We start from the raw sequence: 18,448 nt of genomic DNA on the forward strand, positions 1-18,448 counted from the left end.
ACAGGTAGACTATCTACAGATAAATCTTTCACTTCTCCCAACATGTCTTAAGTCCAATGACACAGACACCTACTTATCTCTGCAGCAAAACACAAAACTTTGTTAAGAGAATTGCTTTGCCCCAGCCCTCAACTCCAGAATGGACTCCCAAGGAAGCTACACCCAATTATGGTCAGGGAAGCAATTAGGTGTCCACTTCACATCTTCATTTCCCTGAACGTTCTTCAAATCGATTCTGTGAGTCTCATCCCCACCATTTTATCAAACCTACTTCTGTGGCCTCTCCTCACTCTCTGACCCCACTTCTTGGAGATATACTAAACAGATCCTGGTGGAATATCTTGCTGTATTCCCTCTTGTGTAGTCCCTCTATTGAGTCCAGTACATATATATGCCTAACTCTGAGGTCCCATGACTCACACACACTGAAATCTGGTACTGCAATTTAGTTTCTACAGAATAAATAAATCTACCCCATTATCTTAATAACCAGAGTGAAACAGAAACCAGGAAACAAAACTCCCACCCAATAAAGACAAGACAAGCTATCAGCACCTAAACTAATTATCTTCCTAAACTAAGATGCCTGTCTTAGTCACAGTGTCTATTCCTGCACAAAATCATGACCAAGGAGTAAATTTGGGAGAGAAGGGTATATTCAATTTATATTTCATTACCAAAGGAAGTCAAGAGTGGAACATCTGCAGGTCAAGAAGCAGGAGCTGATACAGAGGCCATGAAAGGATGTTACTTACAGGCTTGCTTCCCCTGGCTTGTTCAGCTTGGTTTCTTACAGAAACCATGAGTACCAGCCCAGGATTGGTACCACGCACAAGGGTCCACCCACAATAATCACGGATTGATAAATACCTTACAGCTGGATCTCATGGAGGCATTTCCTTAAGGGAGTCATTAAAATTTGTTATAATTCCAGCTTGTTTCAAATTAATACACAAAACCAGCCAGTATAAAGCCTAAAGTACTAACCTGAAGAAAGAGATGCCTATCAACATTCATGAAGCATACAGAACACCAAGTAGATTGGACCAGGAAAAAAGTTCCCTGAGCACATAATAATTCAAAAATTAAATATACAGAACAAACTATGAAAGCATGTTCAAGAGCTAGGATTTAGGAATCAAGTGGGAAAGGGGAAGGGAGAGGGGGTTTTGAAACGGAGTATGTGGAAAGACAGGTAAAATTAAGAGACATTTGGGAGGTAGAATTGAAACCTAAAACAGTGGAAACTTCCTAAAATCTATGCATATATGAAAGTGTTCAAAGTGAAATCACCAAATAATGGCCATCTCTTGTTCCAAAGAAAGAGAATGAGTGAATGAAAAATTCCAGTATTAGGATTGTGTTACATCTAATTGTGCTGATGTCTAAATGGATCCCCTCGAATCACCATCAACAACAACAACCAAAGATAAAAAATAAAACAGACTGTTGATAAGATTAGAAATTGCTCTCAACAAACTGACAGCAAGTCTCCAATTGATAAAGACAACACCTATACAAATAAATGAATGTGAAGTTGGTCCCTAGAGAGAACATCCACCCTTACATCCTAGTGTCCCTTTAGTACAGAAAGGCACTTTGCCTGCTCACAAAGAGAAATATAAACCAAGCTGGACACAAATCCTTCTATTGATACTGCTGTACTACTTGTGAGATAAGTTAGGTCAGTGGTGGCTCAAAGCTTATGGGAATATAAAACCAATAACTGATTTTAATTAATTCCCATTCCATGATATGGAGTCTGTATCATAAACTACATGGGTAACCATGGACCTGAGACTAGACAGCCCAGGGCCCTGTGGTAGAACAAAATATTGATCTTAAAAAGAAAAAAAAAGTAGTAAAATGACTCCTCATTATTTTATCCTATATGCATTGAACAGTGCCTTGCTTAAGCATCATCAAAGAAACTTTCTCTTGCAGCAAACGGGGACAAATATAGAAACCTACAGCAATAAATTAAATAATAAATAATTAAATAGTGTGAGACACCCTAAATGGACATCTCTATCAAATCCCTCTTTTCAGAGATCAGGGAACCCTGCAAAAGAAAGGCATAATAGATTGTTAAAGAAAGAGAAAATTGAGAGCACAAAGTGGTATGGACTAACGGAGAGGGAAGCAGCATGAACAGAGCTTGGGTGTGTCTGTCCCACATACTCTCTGTCTATAACATTGTCTCAAGTTTAGTGTTTTCGCGAGATTCCTGAGTGAGTGAATGTGTGGACCTTGGATCCTAGTACTTTTAATTAGATTCTATTAGTTTTGTTGTTTTGACTGTTCTAATTTCTATATGATAGTTTTTCTTTTATCACATCTCATTTCACTTGAACTTACATATCACTATTATACATCATTGCAGGATGTCAGGACAAGATGTTAAAATGTGCAGGAACCTTGTGGTTGGAAATGATGCTTAGGCAATAGAAGCATGCTGCCTGCTGCCTCCTTTACCATACTACGTATACCCTATTTTCTTAAAGAACTCATGGATGACAGCTCCTGTGAGGGTTGGGCCCTTCCCCTTCAATCAATGATTATGGTAATGCTTGCAGAACTGCCTAGAGCTAGATATTATGGAGACATTTTCTTAATTAAAGTTCGCTTCTCTCAAATTTTTCTAGCCTGTGACACATGTACAAATATTCCGCACATTATTTTATATTGCATTCTCCTATATTTTCTTTTCTTGATTTGGGAGGCTTGTTCTTGTACTACATGTTTTGTAGAAAAACTTTAAAATTGGGTGAATAAGGAGGCATAGATCATCTGGAAAGCCTCTGGGAGAGGGTGAATATGATCAAATACATTCACATTTAAAAGTTATTTTAATTAATACAAGATAATTTTGAAAAAGTCAAAACGAACAAGAAAAATCACAGTTCTCAGTAACCTTTTTTCATTGCTAGAGTCTAGCTCTTAATTGTGTGGTGATTGTAAGATGGATGCTCACCTTTTTCATGTCTTCATAGTACAGTACCAAGAAGTTGTCCCATTCTCTCATAGACAGCCAGCCACGGATGTGCTCAAACCATGATCCATATGCAACTGTGTTCAGGGAGAAGTAAATTGTCAGTTATAAAGCCTTAACACAGGGTCTGCTTGACTTTCTTCACTTTTGTGAAAGCAGCAGCAAAAATCTTCACTAAGAAAAATTGAACTACTCTGTATTTATAGAATTAAACATGGTGTTTGAGGCAAATACACATATAGAGAAGTTGTAAAATCAGGATCATTAACAAAATCATCACCATACAGATAAATCACTGATGACAGGAGGAGATATCCTACTGTCAAGCTACAAGGACAGGAGTGTGTACTTGGAGAAATCTATCACACCAATACTGGAATTGAGAGGGTATTCCTGTTAGCTTATGCTTCATGATGAGGTGCACTAGGAAGACAGAAAGATGTGATGACAGAGATGGGAAAATGTTATGTTATATGGGGTTGGAAAGAAAGATTTCCACCAAAGCAGCAACCTAATGGTGAAATTTTATGGAGGTATGAATCAAGGCTATATGATGTCAGTTGAAGGTAATAAGGCATGTGTGTGTGTGTGCTTGTGTGTGTGTGTATGTGTTTGTATAAGAGAGAGAGAGAGAGAGAGAGAGAGAGAGAGAGAGAGAATGCTTATCATGTTTTAGAATAAACAGTATATGTGCTAGAGGCTGATCTATTAATTATGAGAAATATATGATGCACTGCCCAGTTTGGAAGACAAGAGTCAGAGAAATTCAAACGGAATCACTCTACTCAGCGTAACTATGTCTGCAACTCCCTATGTGAGGTATCTTTTCCAGATCGTACTTTTCAAATTTAAGCCCCTGATTTTGCACATAATGCTCTTATCCTACATTTGTCTCACATTCTACAACACATATATGCCAAGCCAGATGTGCATAGTAGTGCAATAATAATAAAATTGTTTTGCAGTAACTGAAATGATGTCTGATTGGATTTGAGGATGGATACTTGGGGGGGGGCGGTGTTAAACACATCCCTGGTACTATAAACCTGGTCATGACCCCATGGCTGGAGATATCATAATTCCAAAGTAGAGTTCCTATTGCCATTTTACTGAATGGTCATACTGTCAAACTACCTTCAAATATTTGTATTTATACCTATGGATTTGTGCTGTTCTTTACATTTGTTAGAGATTAATTTTTGCAGGTGGCATTAGTTAATGCAGGGGCTATTAAGTGATCAAAATGTACAGAATAATTGTGAGTTCGAAGTCACTGATATGATTTCTCTTATCCCCTAGGCAAGGCTCAGGAAATATTATGGAGCCGGAATTAGAAAGTAAAAGCTAGAGAATGGAGTGAAGTGCTATAAAAGTGTCCAGAGTGAATATTGTCCTCTGAATATAAATTGGCTGTTATGTTCATGTTGTCATATCATCAATGTTTGCCTATTGAAAAACTACATAACATAAAGCCTGATTTTATCCCAAGATGGATGGGGGAGTGTGTCCTGAGACCCCACTCCCGATTGAATATCTATTTGCAGTTTACAACTGCTAGATGAGAAAGACTCCCACACCCTTTTGGTATAGGACCACACTTAGGTTTCTCATGCCCACATGGATGGCACCACATCCATGTATATTTGAGCAACACAAATTAGCTTGAGTGTGTTGTATTTTTTGAAAAAAGTTTAAGTTGTGGTATAGATTTACTGGGGAATATATAGCATACTGGAGTGCATACTGGCAAATTTAGTAGAACAAGTTATATTTACTTTTTAAATTTACAAAGATTGAAAATATGTAAAAACACAAAATTTATGAAAATAAATCAAGAACAAACAAAAGTAGTAGGAAGATCTACTACTTTTCTAACTGAAATTCTAACAGCAGACAATTCAGGAAAGACGAGCCAACATTTGATACTAATCCAACTTACTTCTGAAGGACACCATTTCTAATATCTAGAACCTATTAATTCTAAGAATAGGCTTTTTAAAAAAATTCTTCAGAAACCAACTCATTATGAGTTTTCATTATAGACTACTTCATTTCTCATTCACCATCAGAAAAGTTTATCCATGTAGTGAACGGTGATTAATTTATAGACCTATAGCTCTTAAATGTACAGACAATAAGAGACTTTTGAATGGTGAGAACTAAATAGGGCTTCTATATTAAACCTTTTTCTCCATGCTTCAGGTATCAACTTGAATGGGGATGAGACATACTCTAGAGGAAGACGTGGTATATGAATTTCTAAAACAGTGTTTTCTGGATACTTCATGGCAGTTTGACATATGAGCTCAGCAGTTGTGGCAATGTGTATATGATCTGAAGTTTAAGCCAGACTTAGTCCCATTGTGAAGCAAGAGATTGGTCATGATGTGCCACCTAGAGCTACTAGTGATTGATAACTTCCTTAATAGAGTCAGCTCACTTTATGAGAGTTTATACAACTCCACTTGATATTCATACATCCAAAATTATGTAGGCAGTATTAATTGGAATGGATGATTTTTAAAATGATAGGACTTCAGAGATGGCTCAGGAGTTAAAAGCACTTGTTACTCCCACAGAATATCTTTGTTCAGTCCCCACTACCAACATTGTGACTTACTATCTTCTGTAACTTCATTTGTACACAATCTGATGTACTCCTGCCCACTGTGAGTAATTCATACTTCACGATTAACATACACACGTAAAGATAAAAGGCACCAAGTCATATTATAAATCTTTAAAACATCACCAACTACAATTTTAGAGGTAGAAAGGCTGGAAATCTTCATTTCGAGTTCTAAAAAGGTAACCACTACAAGTAAGAGTACTATGCCTAACAGTGTTGTCTGACCTAACTGAAGAAGAAATCAAAAAGCTGTATTTTGTAAAATATGTGAAATGAATTAATAGTCACCACGTCTGTTCTACAAACTAAATGTACATCCCAGCATGTAACCTTCGAGTCTCAGTTAAGCCTCCATCATATTGTCATGTGGCTGTGTATTTGATAGATTGTCTTTATTTATCACTAAGGTGGTATGGCTTACAGCATAAACGTGGACCTGTTCTGTATGAGAAAACTAACTGAGAGTGAGACACTGAGTAATTCAGTATGCAGATTTGTAAACAGGTTTCACTTCAATTCCTTCTCGAAATACTGTCCCTCACTTCACCAGTAGGTAGATGTTATACCTGAAAGTATAAATCAGATAAGCACTTTCTGCTCCTCAGTTTCTTCTGGTAACAGTATTTTATCAGAAAAACTAAAAACCAAACTAGACCAATAGTTGAATAAGACATAAAAGACCAGGTTCAGTAACTTGACAAAATAATCAAAATGAAAGGCATTAATAGATATCATAATAGTCAGCTATTCAAACAATGACTTCATGAAATTTTAGGAAAATGGATGGAACTAGAAAATATCATACCGAGTGAAGTAATACAATCACAAAAAAAAAAAAAAACCCACACATGGTATATATTCAATGATAAGGGAACATCAGCCCAAAACTCAGATTACTCAAGATACAATTCACAATGGAGGAGTTATGGAAAGGATTGAAAGAGCTGAATGGGATTGCAAACCCATAAGAACAACTATACCAACCAACCAGAGATCCAAAGGAATAAACCACCATCCAAAGAGTACACATGGACAGATCCATGAACGTACCTGCATATGTAGCTGAGGATGGCCTAGTTGGTCTCCCCTGGGCAAGTCCTTGACCCTGCCTAGGTTGAATCCCCCAGTGTAGGGGAACATCTGGATGAGGAGGTGGAAAGGAGTGTGTGGATGGGGGGGAACTCTCATAGAACAAAGGGGAGGGAGAAGGAGCAGGGAGTTTATGGACAGGAAACTGTGGAAGAGGATAACATGTGAAATACAAATAAAATAATATTCAATTTGAAAAAGAAAAGAAAAGGGGAGAGATGGATTTTTTTTTATTGTACCACAGTTATATTGAAAAGGCACATACTACATATTATGTTTTCAAAAGACTTTTTTAGAGACTGGATTTCTGCTGTCTCTTATAATCCAAACAAATATGAATATATTGAAAAAATAGGCACCATTCAATGATAATATTTCATTAATGTAAAATCTATAATCAAAAGACACAGGCTTATAGATTGCATCCAAAAGCAACAAGATAGATAAACCCTTAACCAGATTAACCAGAGGTCACAGAGAGTGTATCCAAATTAACAAAATCAGAAGTGAAAAGGGAGACATAACAACAGAATTTGAGGACATTAAAAAATCATCAGATCCTATTATAAAAGCCTATATTCAACAAAACTGGAAAATCTGGAGGAAATGAACAATTTTCTAGACAGATACCATGTACCAAAGTTAAGTCAGGAACAGATAAACCATCTAAAGAAACCCATAACTCCCTAAGAAATAGAAGAAGTTATTAAAAGACTACCAACCAAAAATTTCAGCTGAGAATTATCGAACGGCTGAAAAGCACCTAAAAAAAAATGGTCAACATCCTTACTCATCAGGGAAATGGAAATCAAAACAACCCTGAGATTCTACCTCACACCAGTCAGAATGGCTAAGATAAAAACTCAGATGACAGCAGAGGCTAGTGAGGATGTGGAGAAGGAGGATCACTCTTCCATTGTTGGTGGGATTGCAAACTGGTACAACCACTCTGGAAATCAGTCTGGAGGTTCCTCAGAAAATTGGACATTCCATTACCTGAAGACCCAACCATACCTCTCCTGGGTATATACCTAAAAGTTGCTCCAACATACAACAAAGACACATGCTCCACTAAGTTCACAATAACCTTATTTATAATAGCTAGAAGCTACAAAGAACCCAGATGTCCATCAACAGAGGAATGGATTCAAAAAATATGGTACATCTGCAAAATGGAGTATTTCAGCCATTAAAAACAGTGACTTCATGAAATTCATAAGTAAATGCAATGAACTAGAAAATATCATCTTGAATGAGGAAACCCAATCACAGAAAAACACACTTGTTATGCATTCATTGATAAGTGGATATTAGCCCAAAATCTTCAATTATCAAACATGAAATCCACAGACAACAGGGAGTTCAAGAAGAAGGATGACCAAAATGTGGATGCTCCCAATTCTTCCTGAAAGGGGGAAATTATCCATAGGAGAAGATATGGAAGCAAAGCTTATAGCAGTGATGAAAGAAATGACCATTCAGAGCCTGACCCACATGTGGCTCATATAGATACAGCCACCAAAACTAGATAAGATTGGTGAAGCTAAAAAGTACATGCTGAAAGGGGCCAGATATAAAGCTCTCCTGAGAGACACATCCAGAGCATACTCAGTGCAGGGGTCAATGCTAGCAGCAAATCACTGAACTGAGAAGAGCATGCCGTTTAGTGGAATTAGAGGAAGGACTGAAAGAGCTGATGGTACTTGCAACCCCATAAGAACAGCAATGCCAACCAACCAGAGCTTCTAGGGACTAAACAACTACTGAAAGACTATACATGGACTGGCCCAGGGCTCCAACTGCATATGTAGCAGAGAATAGCCTTGTTGGGGCACCAGTGGCAGGCAAAGCCCTTGGTGCAAGGGAATGTTTGGGGGCAGTAAGGGAAGTGGATGGGGGAACACCTGTATGAGAGAGGCGGTGGGGATGCGGGCTTATGGAAAGGAAACCGGGAAAGGGATTACCATTTGAAATGTAAGTAAAGAATTATATCTAATAAAGAAATTAAAAAGTAAGAAGTATATATTTGCTGCATGCTATCATAAGAGATAGATGGGACCTTATAATGACATGATCAAACAAAGTGTTCCACGCAAATGGAACCAGAATGCAAGCAAATGTTGCTGATTTAACCTGACACAACAGACTTGAATCAAAATCTGGTGAGAAATGTTAAACATAACTTTGTATTGATTAATGCATGCTGAGGTCATTGCAATTCTAATAGCAGATCAACCCACTTCTACACAGAGAATATAAAATATAAAATCACAAATAGTAGTCTCACTCTGAATATTATCCCCTTTAAAAAACACAATTAAATGATGTCCCAGGCTTAAGAAATATTTATAGAACACTATATCTAAACAGAACAGAATACAAATTTTTCTCAACAGCTCATGGAAATATCACTAAAATAGATATTTTTTAGCACAAAATAAAATATCTTAACCAACATAAGTCAAAATGATTTCTAATATTCTACCTAACAAAAATGAAATGACTACAAATAAATAAAAAGAGAAATTCCAGAATGCAAACAAACTCATAGAGATATAAGTACTCACAACTGAGTAATAAATGAGTCCTTGAAGAAGTCAAGAACAAAAAGACTCTTACAGACAAATAAAGATGAAAACAAAACGAATTTTATCCTATGGGATACAATAAAAAATTGCCTAAGACAGAAATTTAAAGCTCAAAATACCTCCCTTAAGAAACCAAAGAAACTGCTATGATTCATTTTCAGATTCTGGAAAGAGAAAAAAAGCAAATACCAAACTTATTAGGTGGAAAGATAACAGTGACAACAGTGTAGAAATTAGAGAAAAGGAAACAGGAGCAAAAAGAAAACCAATATAGGGACTTGATGAAACATGTTTTTTCCTTCAAAATATAATCAATATTGATCAAATCTTACCTAACCTAACCAGAAGAAATAACAAACACCAAAATTAATACAATTAGAAACTGAAGGTGAGTTATTATGACAGGGAGAAATGAAATTCAGAAATTTTTTAGAGTTTACCTTGAAAATCATGCCACTACACCTAAAAACTAAAAGTTATGGATGAGTTTCTACATACACAAAACCTACCAAAATGAAAATTCTAAAACATTTAATACAATTAAGCCATTACAGATGGAACGTGGCTTGGCTGTTAAAAGGATTCACTGTTCTTCTATAGGACAAGGAATCATTTTCCAGTACTCATCTGGAAGCTCACAATAAATTATTGAAACCTAGATACCTGACACCTAAAGCAAACACACATATATGCAGGGAGAACACTTACACAATCAAACAAAATAAACCTCAAAATATGAACAGGCTTAAAATAAGCAAAACATTTTCAAATGTTAACATAATTTCCATGTGAATTTTACCAGACATTCATTCAGAGAGCATTATGGTTCTTAAACAATTCCATAAAAAAGGAATAGAAGGCACATAACTAAAGTGTTTTTCTAAAACATTACCTAGATACAAAATCAGACAAATATTCAACAAAAAAGAAAAGGGTAGAACAAAATCTATGATGAACATGGATGGGAAATTTCTCAATGAAAAAATATCCCTGAGAGTCTACCTTACACCAATCAATATGGCTAAGATGAAAAACTCAGGTGACAGAAGATGCAAACAAGGATGTGGAGAAAGAGAAAGACTTCTTAATTGTAGGTGGGATTACAGCTGGTACAACCACTCTGGAAATCAGTCTGCTGGTTCCAAAGAAAATTGGACACAGTACTATCAGAGGACCAATCTATACCACTACGGGGCATATACCCAAAATATGCCCCATATATTACAAGGACACATGCTCCACTATGTGCATATCATCCTTATTTATAATAGAGAGAGGCTGAAAAGAAATCAGATGTCCTTGAACAGAGGGTGAATACCGGTAGTGTGGTACATTTGCACAATAGAGTACTACTCAGCTAATGAAAACAATGACTTCATGAAATTTCTAGGCAAACAGGTGGAACTAGAAAAATATTCCTGAATGAGGCAAACCAAACACAAAAGAACACGCATAGTATGTATTCACTGATAAGTGGATATTAGACAAATAGTTCAGAATAGCTAAGTTACAATTGATAGACCATATGAACCTCAAGAAAAAGAAAGACCAAAGTGTGGATGCTGCAGTCTTTTTAAGAAGGAGGAACAAAATACTCACAGGAGGCAGGTGGTAGGAAAGACCTGGAATGAAGAGAGGAGGGGCAGGGGAAATGGGGGCACAATCATGTATGAGAGGAGATGTGGATTATATACAGAAGGTCATTAAGTTGGACAGAGGTGTATATCAATGGAGATGGGAAACTGTGGGTAGCCACCAAAAAGTCCCAGGTGCCAGGAAATCAAGAGGCTCCCAGGACACAATTGGGATGAGATTAGCTGAAATGCCCAATGAAGGGGAGGGAGAACCTGTATTGACCATATTCAGAGGTTAGGCAAGGAAACTGGTTGGATGCTGTGGCAACCTACTCATCTCCAAATTTTTAACCTAGAATTGCTTTTGTCTAAAGAAATACAGGGACAATGTATGGAACAGAAACTGACTGAAAGGCCATTCGAAGACTGCCACACCTAGGGATCCATCCCATATAGAGACACCAAAACCACCAAAAACAATTCTGGCATCAAAGGGGTGACAGGCTCTTGATCCTCTGAAGCCCAGATGCCCCAGTGTAGGGAAATGCCAGGGCAGTGAAGTGGGAGTTGGTAAGTGGGTGGGGAGCACCCTCATTGAAACAGGGATAGGAGGAGTGAAATAGAGATTTTGCAGAAGGGAAACTAGGAAAGGGGATAACATTTGAAATGTAAATATACAAAATATCCCATTGAAAAGTAAATTGAAAAATGCTTTCTAACCAAATTTATGAACACCTCAAAGGGTAGTGAAATGGCTCAAGAGGAAAAGTTGTTTGCAGCTAATTTGACGACTTAAATCCACATGGTAGAAGTTTTCCTTATGTCTCTATCTGCCTACATAGTCATTCATGTACTACCATATTATAAACATACACACACACACAGAGAGAGAGATAGAGATGTATATTATAAATATAAATATAAGCATAAATATGAAATATGTAATGAGTAATGGATAATATGCAATATCAATATGCAATATGCAATGGAATTATTTACATACCAAAGTACCTTTACTTTTAGATGATAGAATTCTATTGATAAGAGTTCAGAATTTTCCAGAAAACATTTGGATCTGATAAAGCCTTTTATCACAGTCACGAAATATAAAATTAATTAACATATAAACATTAATAGATTTTCTATCTACCAATGACAAATAGAGAAACAAAACAGAGAAATAAATCTGTTTACAGATGCCTCAAGAAAGTATCCCAGAATAAACATAACACAGTGTACTTGCTTTAAAGAGATGTCCTGTACAGGTTTAAGGCATTTGAATATCAGGTGCCCATTTGGTGGATGACTTGGGAAGATTAGAAGCTGTGAACTTGCTGGAGAAAATTTTTCACTAGAAGTGAGATTTAAGGTTCTAAAAGACTGGCACCATTTTGAGTTATCTCTCTGTTTCCTGGTTATGAATTAATGTCTGAGATCTCAAATGTTGCTCCAATACTGTGCACACTCGAATGGTGTCATACTTCCAACCATAGTAATGATATACCATTATCTCTCTAAAGCCATAAGCCCCAAAGCATTTCTTCTATATGTTGCCTTGCTCATTATCTTTTATCACAACAATAGAAAGGTAATGAATTCAAGAAAATGGTGATGTATCCTCCAGAACAAAAACCTCAACATGGTGAGGCATATAGTAAGCCATGAAATATCTTCTTCTGTTCAAAGACTAGGAGAATTAGTGTTAAAAAAAAGCTGCCATCCTACCAAAGCCAATGTACAGATCCAGCACGATCCCAATAAAAATTTTAATGTCATTATCCACAGAATTAATAAAAAATCATAAAATTCATTAAGACTTGCTAAATGCTAATTTCTAAATGGATACTTTATACAACAACACTCTAATGCTCAGAGATTATTGCAGGAGAGAGTGGAGCAAATGTAGGAGTTAAAAGAGAAGTGCTGTATAATGCTGTCTTCTGAACATGGCAAATAAACGTAGCAATTAAAATCATCTCGAGCTGTTGGGAATGGGTGTGCACAAGACTTGGCATTCATCAAGAGTGAATCATAGATTGGGGAGGAGACTCATGAAACATCACTATTCCCTGCTGAAGTGCTAGATACTGAAAGATACTGGGTGGTAGGAAGTCGTGGTCTTCAGTTGTATACCAACTGATGCTCCTACTAGGTTTGAATGAGTGCTTCAACCCACAGTCTCACAGATGATCCTAATAATGGTTATAATACTGGATCACAAATAGAGATATGAAGGTTTTAAAAGAGAACTATATGGAAAGGGGATTTATAAAGGCAGAGGGAGATTAGTGTGGATGAAGGGTTTCAGTAATCAGAATGTAATTTATACATGTATAAAATTTCCAAAAATAAATTCAATAATAAATTCATATGAAAGCAAAAAATCTCCCATATACTCAAACCAATCTTTAAAAAAAGTACCTTAAATCAAGATATACTACAGAGATATAGTAATTAAAAACAACAATCCACTGCTATAAAAACAGACATAGAAATAAACGGAAAAGAAAAGCAAGACACAAAACTATAGGCTCCTTATGTTTGACAAAATGACCGAAGTATACATTTGAAAAACAAGAGCTTCGGTAAATGGTTCTTGGGAAACTGGAATGCTATATGTAGAAGAGTGAGTGTGCAAACCTAGAGACACCAACAGACACAAACAGACAGACAGAGACACAGACACAGACACACACACACAGACACACACACACGAATCAATCCCACCTGGATCACGAACCTCAAGAGCAGACTCAAAATCTAAGAAAGTGTTGAGGGAAATAGTAGTATAGAGGCACAGGAAGGATTTTCTGAATAAGACTCATTCCACTCAGAAATCCATGCCAATAATGGAGAAGTAGAAACTTGCTAAGTCAAAAGGCATCTATAGTCCAATGAAACACATTAATCATGTATAGATGCAGGCTACAGAATGGGTTAAAACCATAGCAAGTTTCATGTCCCCATATAATGTGTGTGTACAGTCTAAAAAGGATAAAAAATCAACATCAAGAAAAGTTCTAAGTCTGTTTGCTTTTGGTGGGGGATAATTGATTTTATTTAAGTGATATTGAAGATAGCTCTGAGGGCATGCAAAAAAACTGGAGAAAGCATATTCTAACAGCTTGACAGCACACCTGAAAGCTCTAGAACGAAAAGGAACAAATACATGCAAATAGAAGTAGATGGCAAGAAATAACAAACTCAGAGCTAAAATCAACCTAGTAGAAACAAAAGAACTATACAAAGAATCAACAAAACCAACAGCTAGTACATTGAGATAAATAAAAATAATCAGATCCTACTACAAAAGTCTATACTCAACAAAACTGAAACTGAACAGTTATCAAAGTTAATCAGGAGCAGATAAACAATCTAAATTATTTCCTAAGGAAATAGAAGCAATCATTAAAAGTCTCTCAACCAAAAAATTATCAGGACCAGAGTTCTATCAGACATTCAACGAAGATATATTATCAATATTTTTCAAAGTATTACATAAAATAGAAACAGAAGGAATACTACCTAATAAATGCAATGAAGTCACATTTACACTAATACCTAAAGCTCACAAAGACCCAACAAAGAAAGAGACTTCAGACCAATTTCCATTCTGAATATTGATGAAGAAATATCATTAAAATTCTTGCAAATAAAATTCCTGAATACATCATAATGATCATTCACCGTGAACATGTAGGCTTTATGCTTGGGATGCAGGGATGGTTCAATATACAAGAATCTTTCAATGTAATCTATTATATAAACAAACTCAAAGAAAAAAACACCTGGTCATCTCATTAGATGCTGAAAAAGCCTTTGAAAAATACAACACCCCTTTGTGGTAAAAATATTGTAAAAAATGGGAATTCGTGTTCCATACCTAAATACAATTATACAGCCAACAGTAGCTAACATCAAACTAAATGGAGAGCAACTTTAAGCAATGCGACTAAAATCAAGGATAAGGTGAGCCTGCCCACTCTCCTATCATCTACTCAATATACTACTTGAATTTCTAGCCAGAGGAATTAGTCAACAAAAGCAGATCAAAGGGATACATATTGGAAAAGAGGAAGTCAAGATATGACACTTTGTTCATCATAAAATAGTATACAAAAGTCACCCAAAAAAATCCATGAGAAAAATCCTCAATTTGATAAACAACTGCAGTCAAATGGATAGAAAATAAAATTAACTCAAACAAATCAGTAGCATCCCTCTACTCAAAGGGAAAATAGACAGAGAAAGAAATTGGGTAAATGACATTCTTTACAATGGTCAAAATTAATATGAAATATCTAGGTGTGATCCTAGCCAAAAACAAAAAAAAACAAAAAAAAAAAACAAAAAAAAAAAAAACAGAAAAATGCCTGTATGAAAAGAAATTGGATTCTCTGAAGAAAGAAATCGAAGACCTCAAAATATGGAAAGTTCTCCCATGCTCACAGAAGGATTAACATAGTAAAAATGGTCATCTTACCTAAAGAAATCTACAGATTCAATGCATTTCCCATCAAAATTCCAGCTAAATTCTAAAACGAGAAAGAAAGAGAAATTTTCAACTTAATCTGGAATAACCCCCCCCCCAAAAAAAAGAAAGAAAGAAAACAAGTATGTAAAAGACCATTCTTGGGTTGGGGATTTAGCTCAGTGGTAGAGCGCTTGCCTACCAAGCACAAGGCCCTGGGTTCGGTCCCCAGCTCCAAAAAAAGAAAAGAAAAAAAAAAAAAAGACCATTCTCTACAATAAGAAAACTTCTGGGAGAATCACCATAGCTGACCTCAAGTTATACTACAGAGAAACAGTGATGAAAACCCATATGGTATTGCTAAAGAGACACACAGATCAATGAAATACAACTGAAGACCCAGAAATGAACCCACAAACCTATGGTCCCTTGATCTTTGACATAGGAGCCAAAATCATCCAGTGGAAAAAAGACAGCCTTTTCAACAAATGGTGCTGATGCAACTGGCAGTCAACATGTAGAAGAATCCAAATTTAACTATTCCAATTTCCTTGTAAAAAGCTCAAGCCCAAGTGGATGAAGAACCTCTACAAAATGACAGATACAATGAATCTATTAGAATATTCCCCTATCACTGGCATAGGGGGAATTTTTCTGAACATACTATCAATGCCTCATGCTTTAAGATCAAGAATTGACAAATGGAACCTCATAAAATTGAAAAGCTTCTGAAAGGCAAAAGACAATGTAAATAAGACAAAAGAGCAAGCCAAAATTGAGAAAAGGTGTTTATCACCCCTAAATCCAATAGAGGGCTAAAATCCAAATTATACAAAGAATTCAAGAAGTTAGGCTCCAGAGAATCAAATAACCATATTTAAAATGGGGTACAGAATTAACAGAGACATTTTAACTGAAGAATTTCAAATGGCTGAGAACTTACAGAAATGTTCAACACACTTAGTCATCAGGGAAATGCATATCAAAACAACCCTGAGATTCCATTTCATATTAGTCAGATAGGCTAAGATCAAACCTCAAGTGACAGACATTGGTGATTGTAGGGAATGGCGCGGCGAAGTAAAGATGGCGCCGACAGCCAGCCCCGTCCGAATGTGAATAACTTACCGCGCATGCACAGGCATCTCCCCTGTCAGGGCAGCTGTATGATAATGAGGTGAATCTGGCGCCCTCCTGTGGTGAACAACAGTACTGCGCATGCGTGGGGTTTTGCACCTGAAGTCAGTCTGGCTGGGGCGGTACTATGCTAATGGAGGTTCATGCCGCACCAATCTCTGGAGGACAAGTAGCTGGGATGACAGTGGGGTGACTCGTGCCCCACCAATCCCTGAAAGAATATTAGCATACTGCTGTGTATATAAGGCGAGCGGCTTTGCTGCTCGGGGGCGGTAACATTTGAAGCTGTAACACTTGGAGCTGTAACACTTAGAGCTGTAAGACTTAGGGCTGGCTGCTGCCGCCGCCGCCACCGCCTCCCTGTGTCAACAATGAAGGTGTCCTGCAGTAAAGGCTGTTGAGAAGAATCCAACCATGTTGCCTCTTCCTTGCCGGCCGAGGTGGGCGTGACAGGTGATGATGTGGAGAAAGGGGAACACTTCTCCATTGCCTGTGTAATTGAAAGCTCACACAATTACTCTTGAAATAGGTCTGGCAGTTCATTAGAAAATTGGACATAGAGCCATCTGGGGACCCAGATATACTATTCCTAGTATATGCCCAATAGAAGCTTCAACATATAAAAAAGACACATGCTCCACAATGTCCATAGCAGCCTTACTTTTAATAGCCAGAAGATGGAAAGAACTCAGATGTCCCTCAACAGAGAAATAGATAAATAAAATATGGTACATTTACACTAAGCAATACCTCTCTGTTAATAAAGACAATGATTTCATGAAATTTGCAGGCAAACTGAAAGAAGTTGAAAATATTATCCTTAGTGAGGTACCCCAATCACAAAAGAGCACCCATGGTATGTTCTCATTGATAAGTGGATAATAGCCAAAAAGAAGCTCAGAATCCCTACAATGAAACTCACAGATCACAGGAAAGCCAGGAAAAAAGAAGATCACATCAAAGTGTGGATGCTACAGTACTACTCAGTAGGGGGAAGAGAATAATTTCTGGGAAGTAGAGGGAGAATGGGATCATGGAATGTGAGAGGAAGGGGAGATTAAAAGGGGGGCAGTTCAGCTATGGGAGAAGATGGGGGAGAAGTACTGAGGGTTAGTAATTTGAAAGTAGGTATGTAGCAGTTGGGAATGGGACCTGAGGGTAGCTACTATAAAGTCCCAGATACCAGGGACCCAAGAGGTTCCCAGGATAAAAAGGGGATTACTTTAACTGAAATACCCAACAAATGGGATAGTGAACCTATAGAGACCATTTCCAGTAGATATGCATGGCCTCCAGTTGAGGATTGAGGACACACCAACCCACATCAATTTTATTAATACAGAATTGCTCCTGTCAAAAGAAAATGCACAGCCAAAGAATAGAGCAGAAACTGAAGAGACTACCCTACCTAGGGATCTCTTCCATCAAATGACAACAAACCCAGACACTATCGCTGATGTCAAAATGTGCTTATTAATAGGAGCCTAGAATAGCCCTGGTTCTGCCAGAGCTGGACATGCAGATGTACACACCCAAACATCGGACTGAGCCCAGGGACCCCAATGGGGAAGTTTGGACAAAACTAACTTTTTACATAGTGAGAAACATGGCTGGATATGTAGAAGAGGATTGGCTTATCTGGAATCAAAAGGAAGAAATCCGCTTGGTACTGAGAAGGCTTGGTGACCTAGGATACAGGGATGCTAGGGACCTGATGCAGGAGTGTGGTGGGCCAGTGGGTGAGCACCACCAGAGAAGGAGAGTTAGCAGGCTAGTCGAAGGGGGTTGTTAGGAAGGAAAATAACATTTGAAATATCAATAAATAAAATAACCAATTAAAAATTACAAGATCAGAAAGGAAAAGGACAGAAACTGAGGAAATTCAAAAAAATCATCATATTCTAATACAAAAGCCAATACTCAAAAAACTGGAAAATATAGATGAAATAGATGATTTTCTAGTAGATA

General features: G+C 37.1%; 1 protein-coding gene, 1 non-coding gene and 1 pseudogene across 2 annotated transcripts in view; 1 reads left to right on the forward strand and 2 right to left on the reverse strand.

Annotated features, from left to right (window-relative positions):
* Ncl-ps3 (nucleolin, pseudogene 3) overlaps positions 1–18,448 on the reverse strand; it is a 421,287-nt pseudogene that overhangs the window by 319,081 nt on the left and 83,758 nt on the right.
* LOC134485278 (alcohol sulfotransferase-like) overlaps positions 1–18,448 on the reverse strand; it is an 85,984-nt gene that overhangs the window by 9,012 nt on the left and 58,524 nt on the right. The window contains exon 4 of the mRNA XM_087606690.1: positions 2,975–3,069. Coding sequence (XP_087462816.1) covers positions 2,975–3,069 — 95 coding nt within the window. The remainder of the gene's footprint in view (positions 1–2,974; positions 3,070–18,448) is intronic.
* Trnag-acc5 (transfer RNA glycine (anticodon ACC) 5) lies at positions 15,510–15,582 on the forward strand. Its single transcript has one exon. It is a non-coding gene; the product is annotated as a tRNA-Gly (tRNA).

The sequence above is a fragment of the Rattus norvegicus genome, chromosome 1 (assembly GCF_021556685.1).
Source record: "Rattus norvegicus strain SHRSP/BbbUtx chromosome 1, alternate assembly SHRSP_T2T, whole genome shotgun sequence".
In the NCBI taxonomy this organism is placed as follows: domain Eukaryota; kingdom Metazoa; phylum Chordata; class Mammalia; order Rodentia; family Muridae; genus Rattus; species Rattus norvegicus.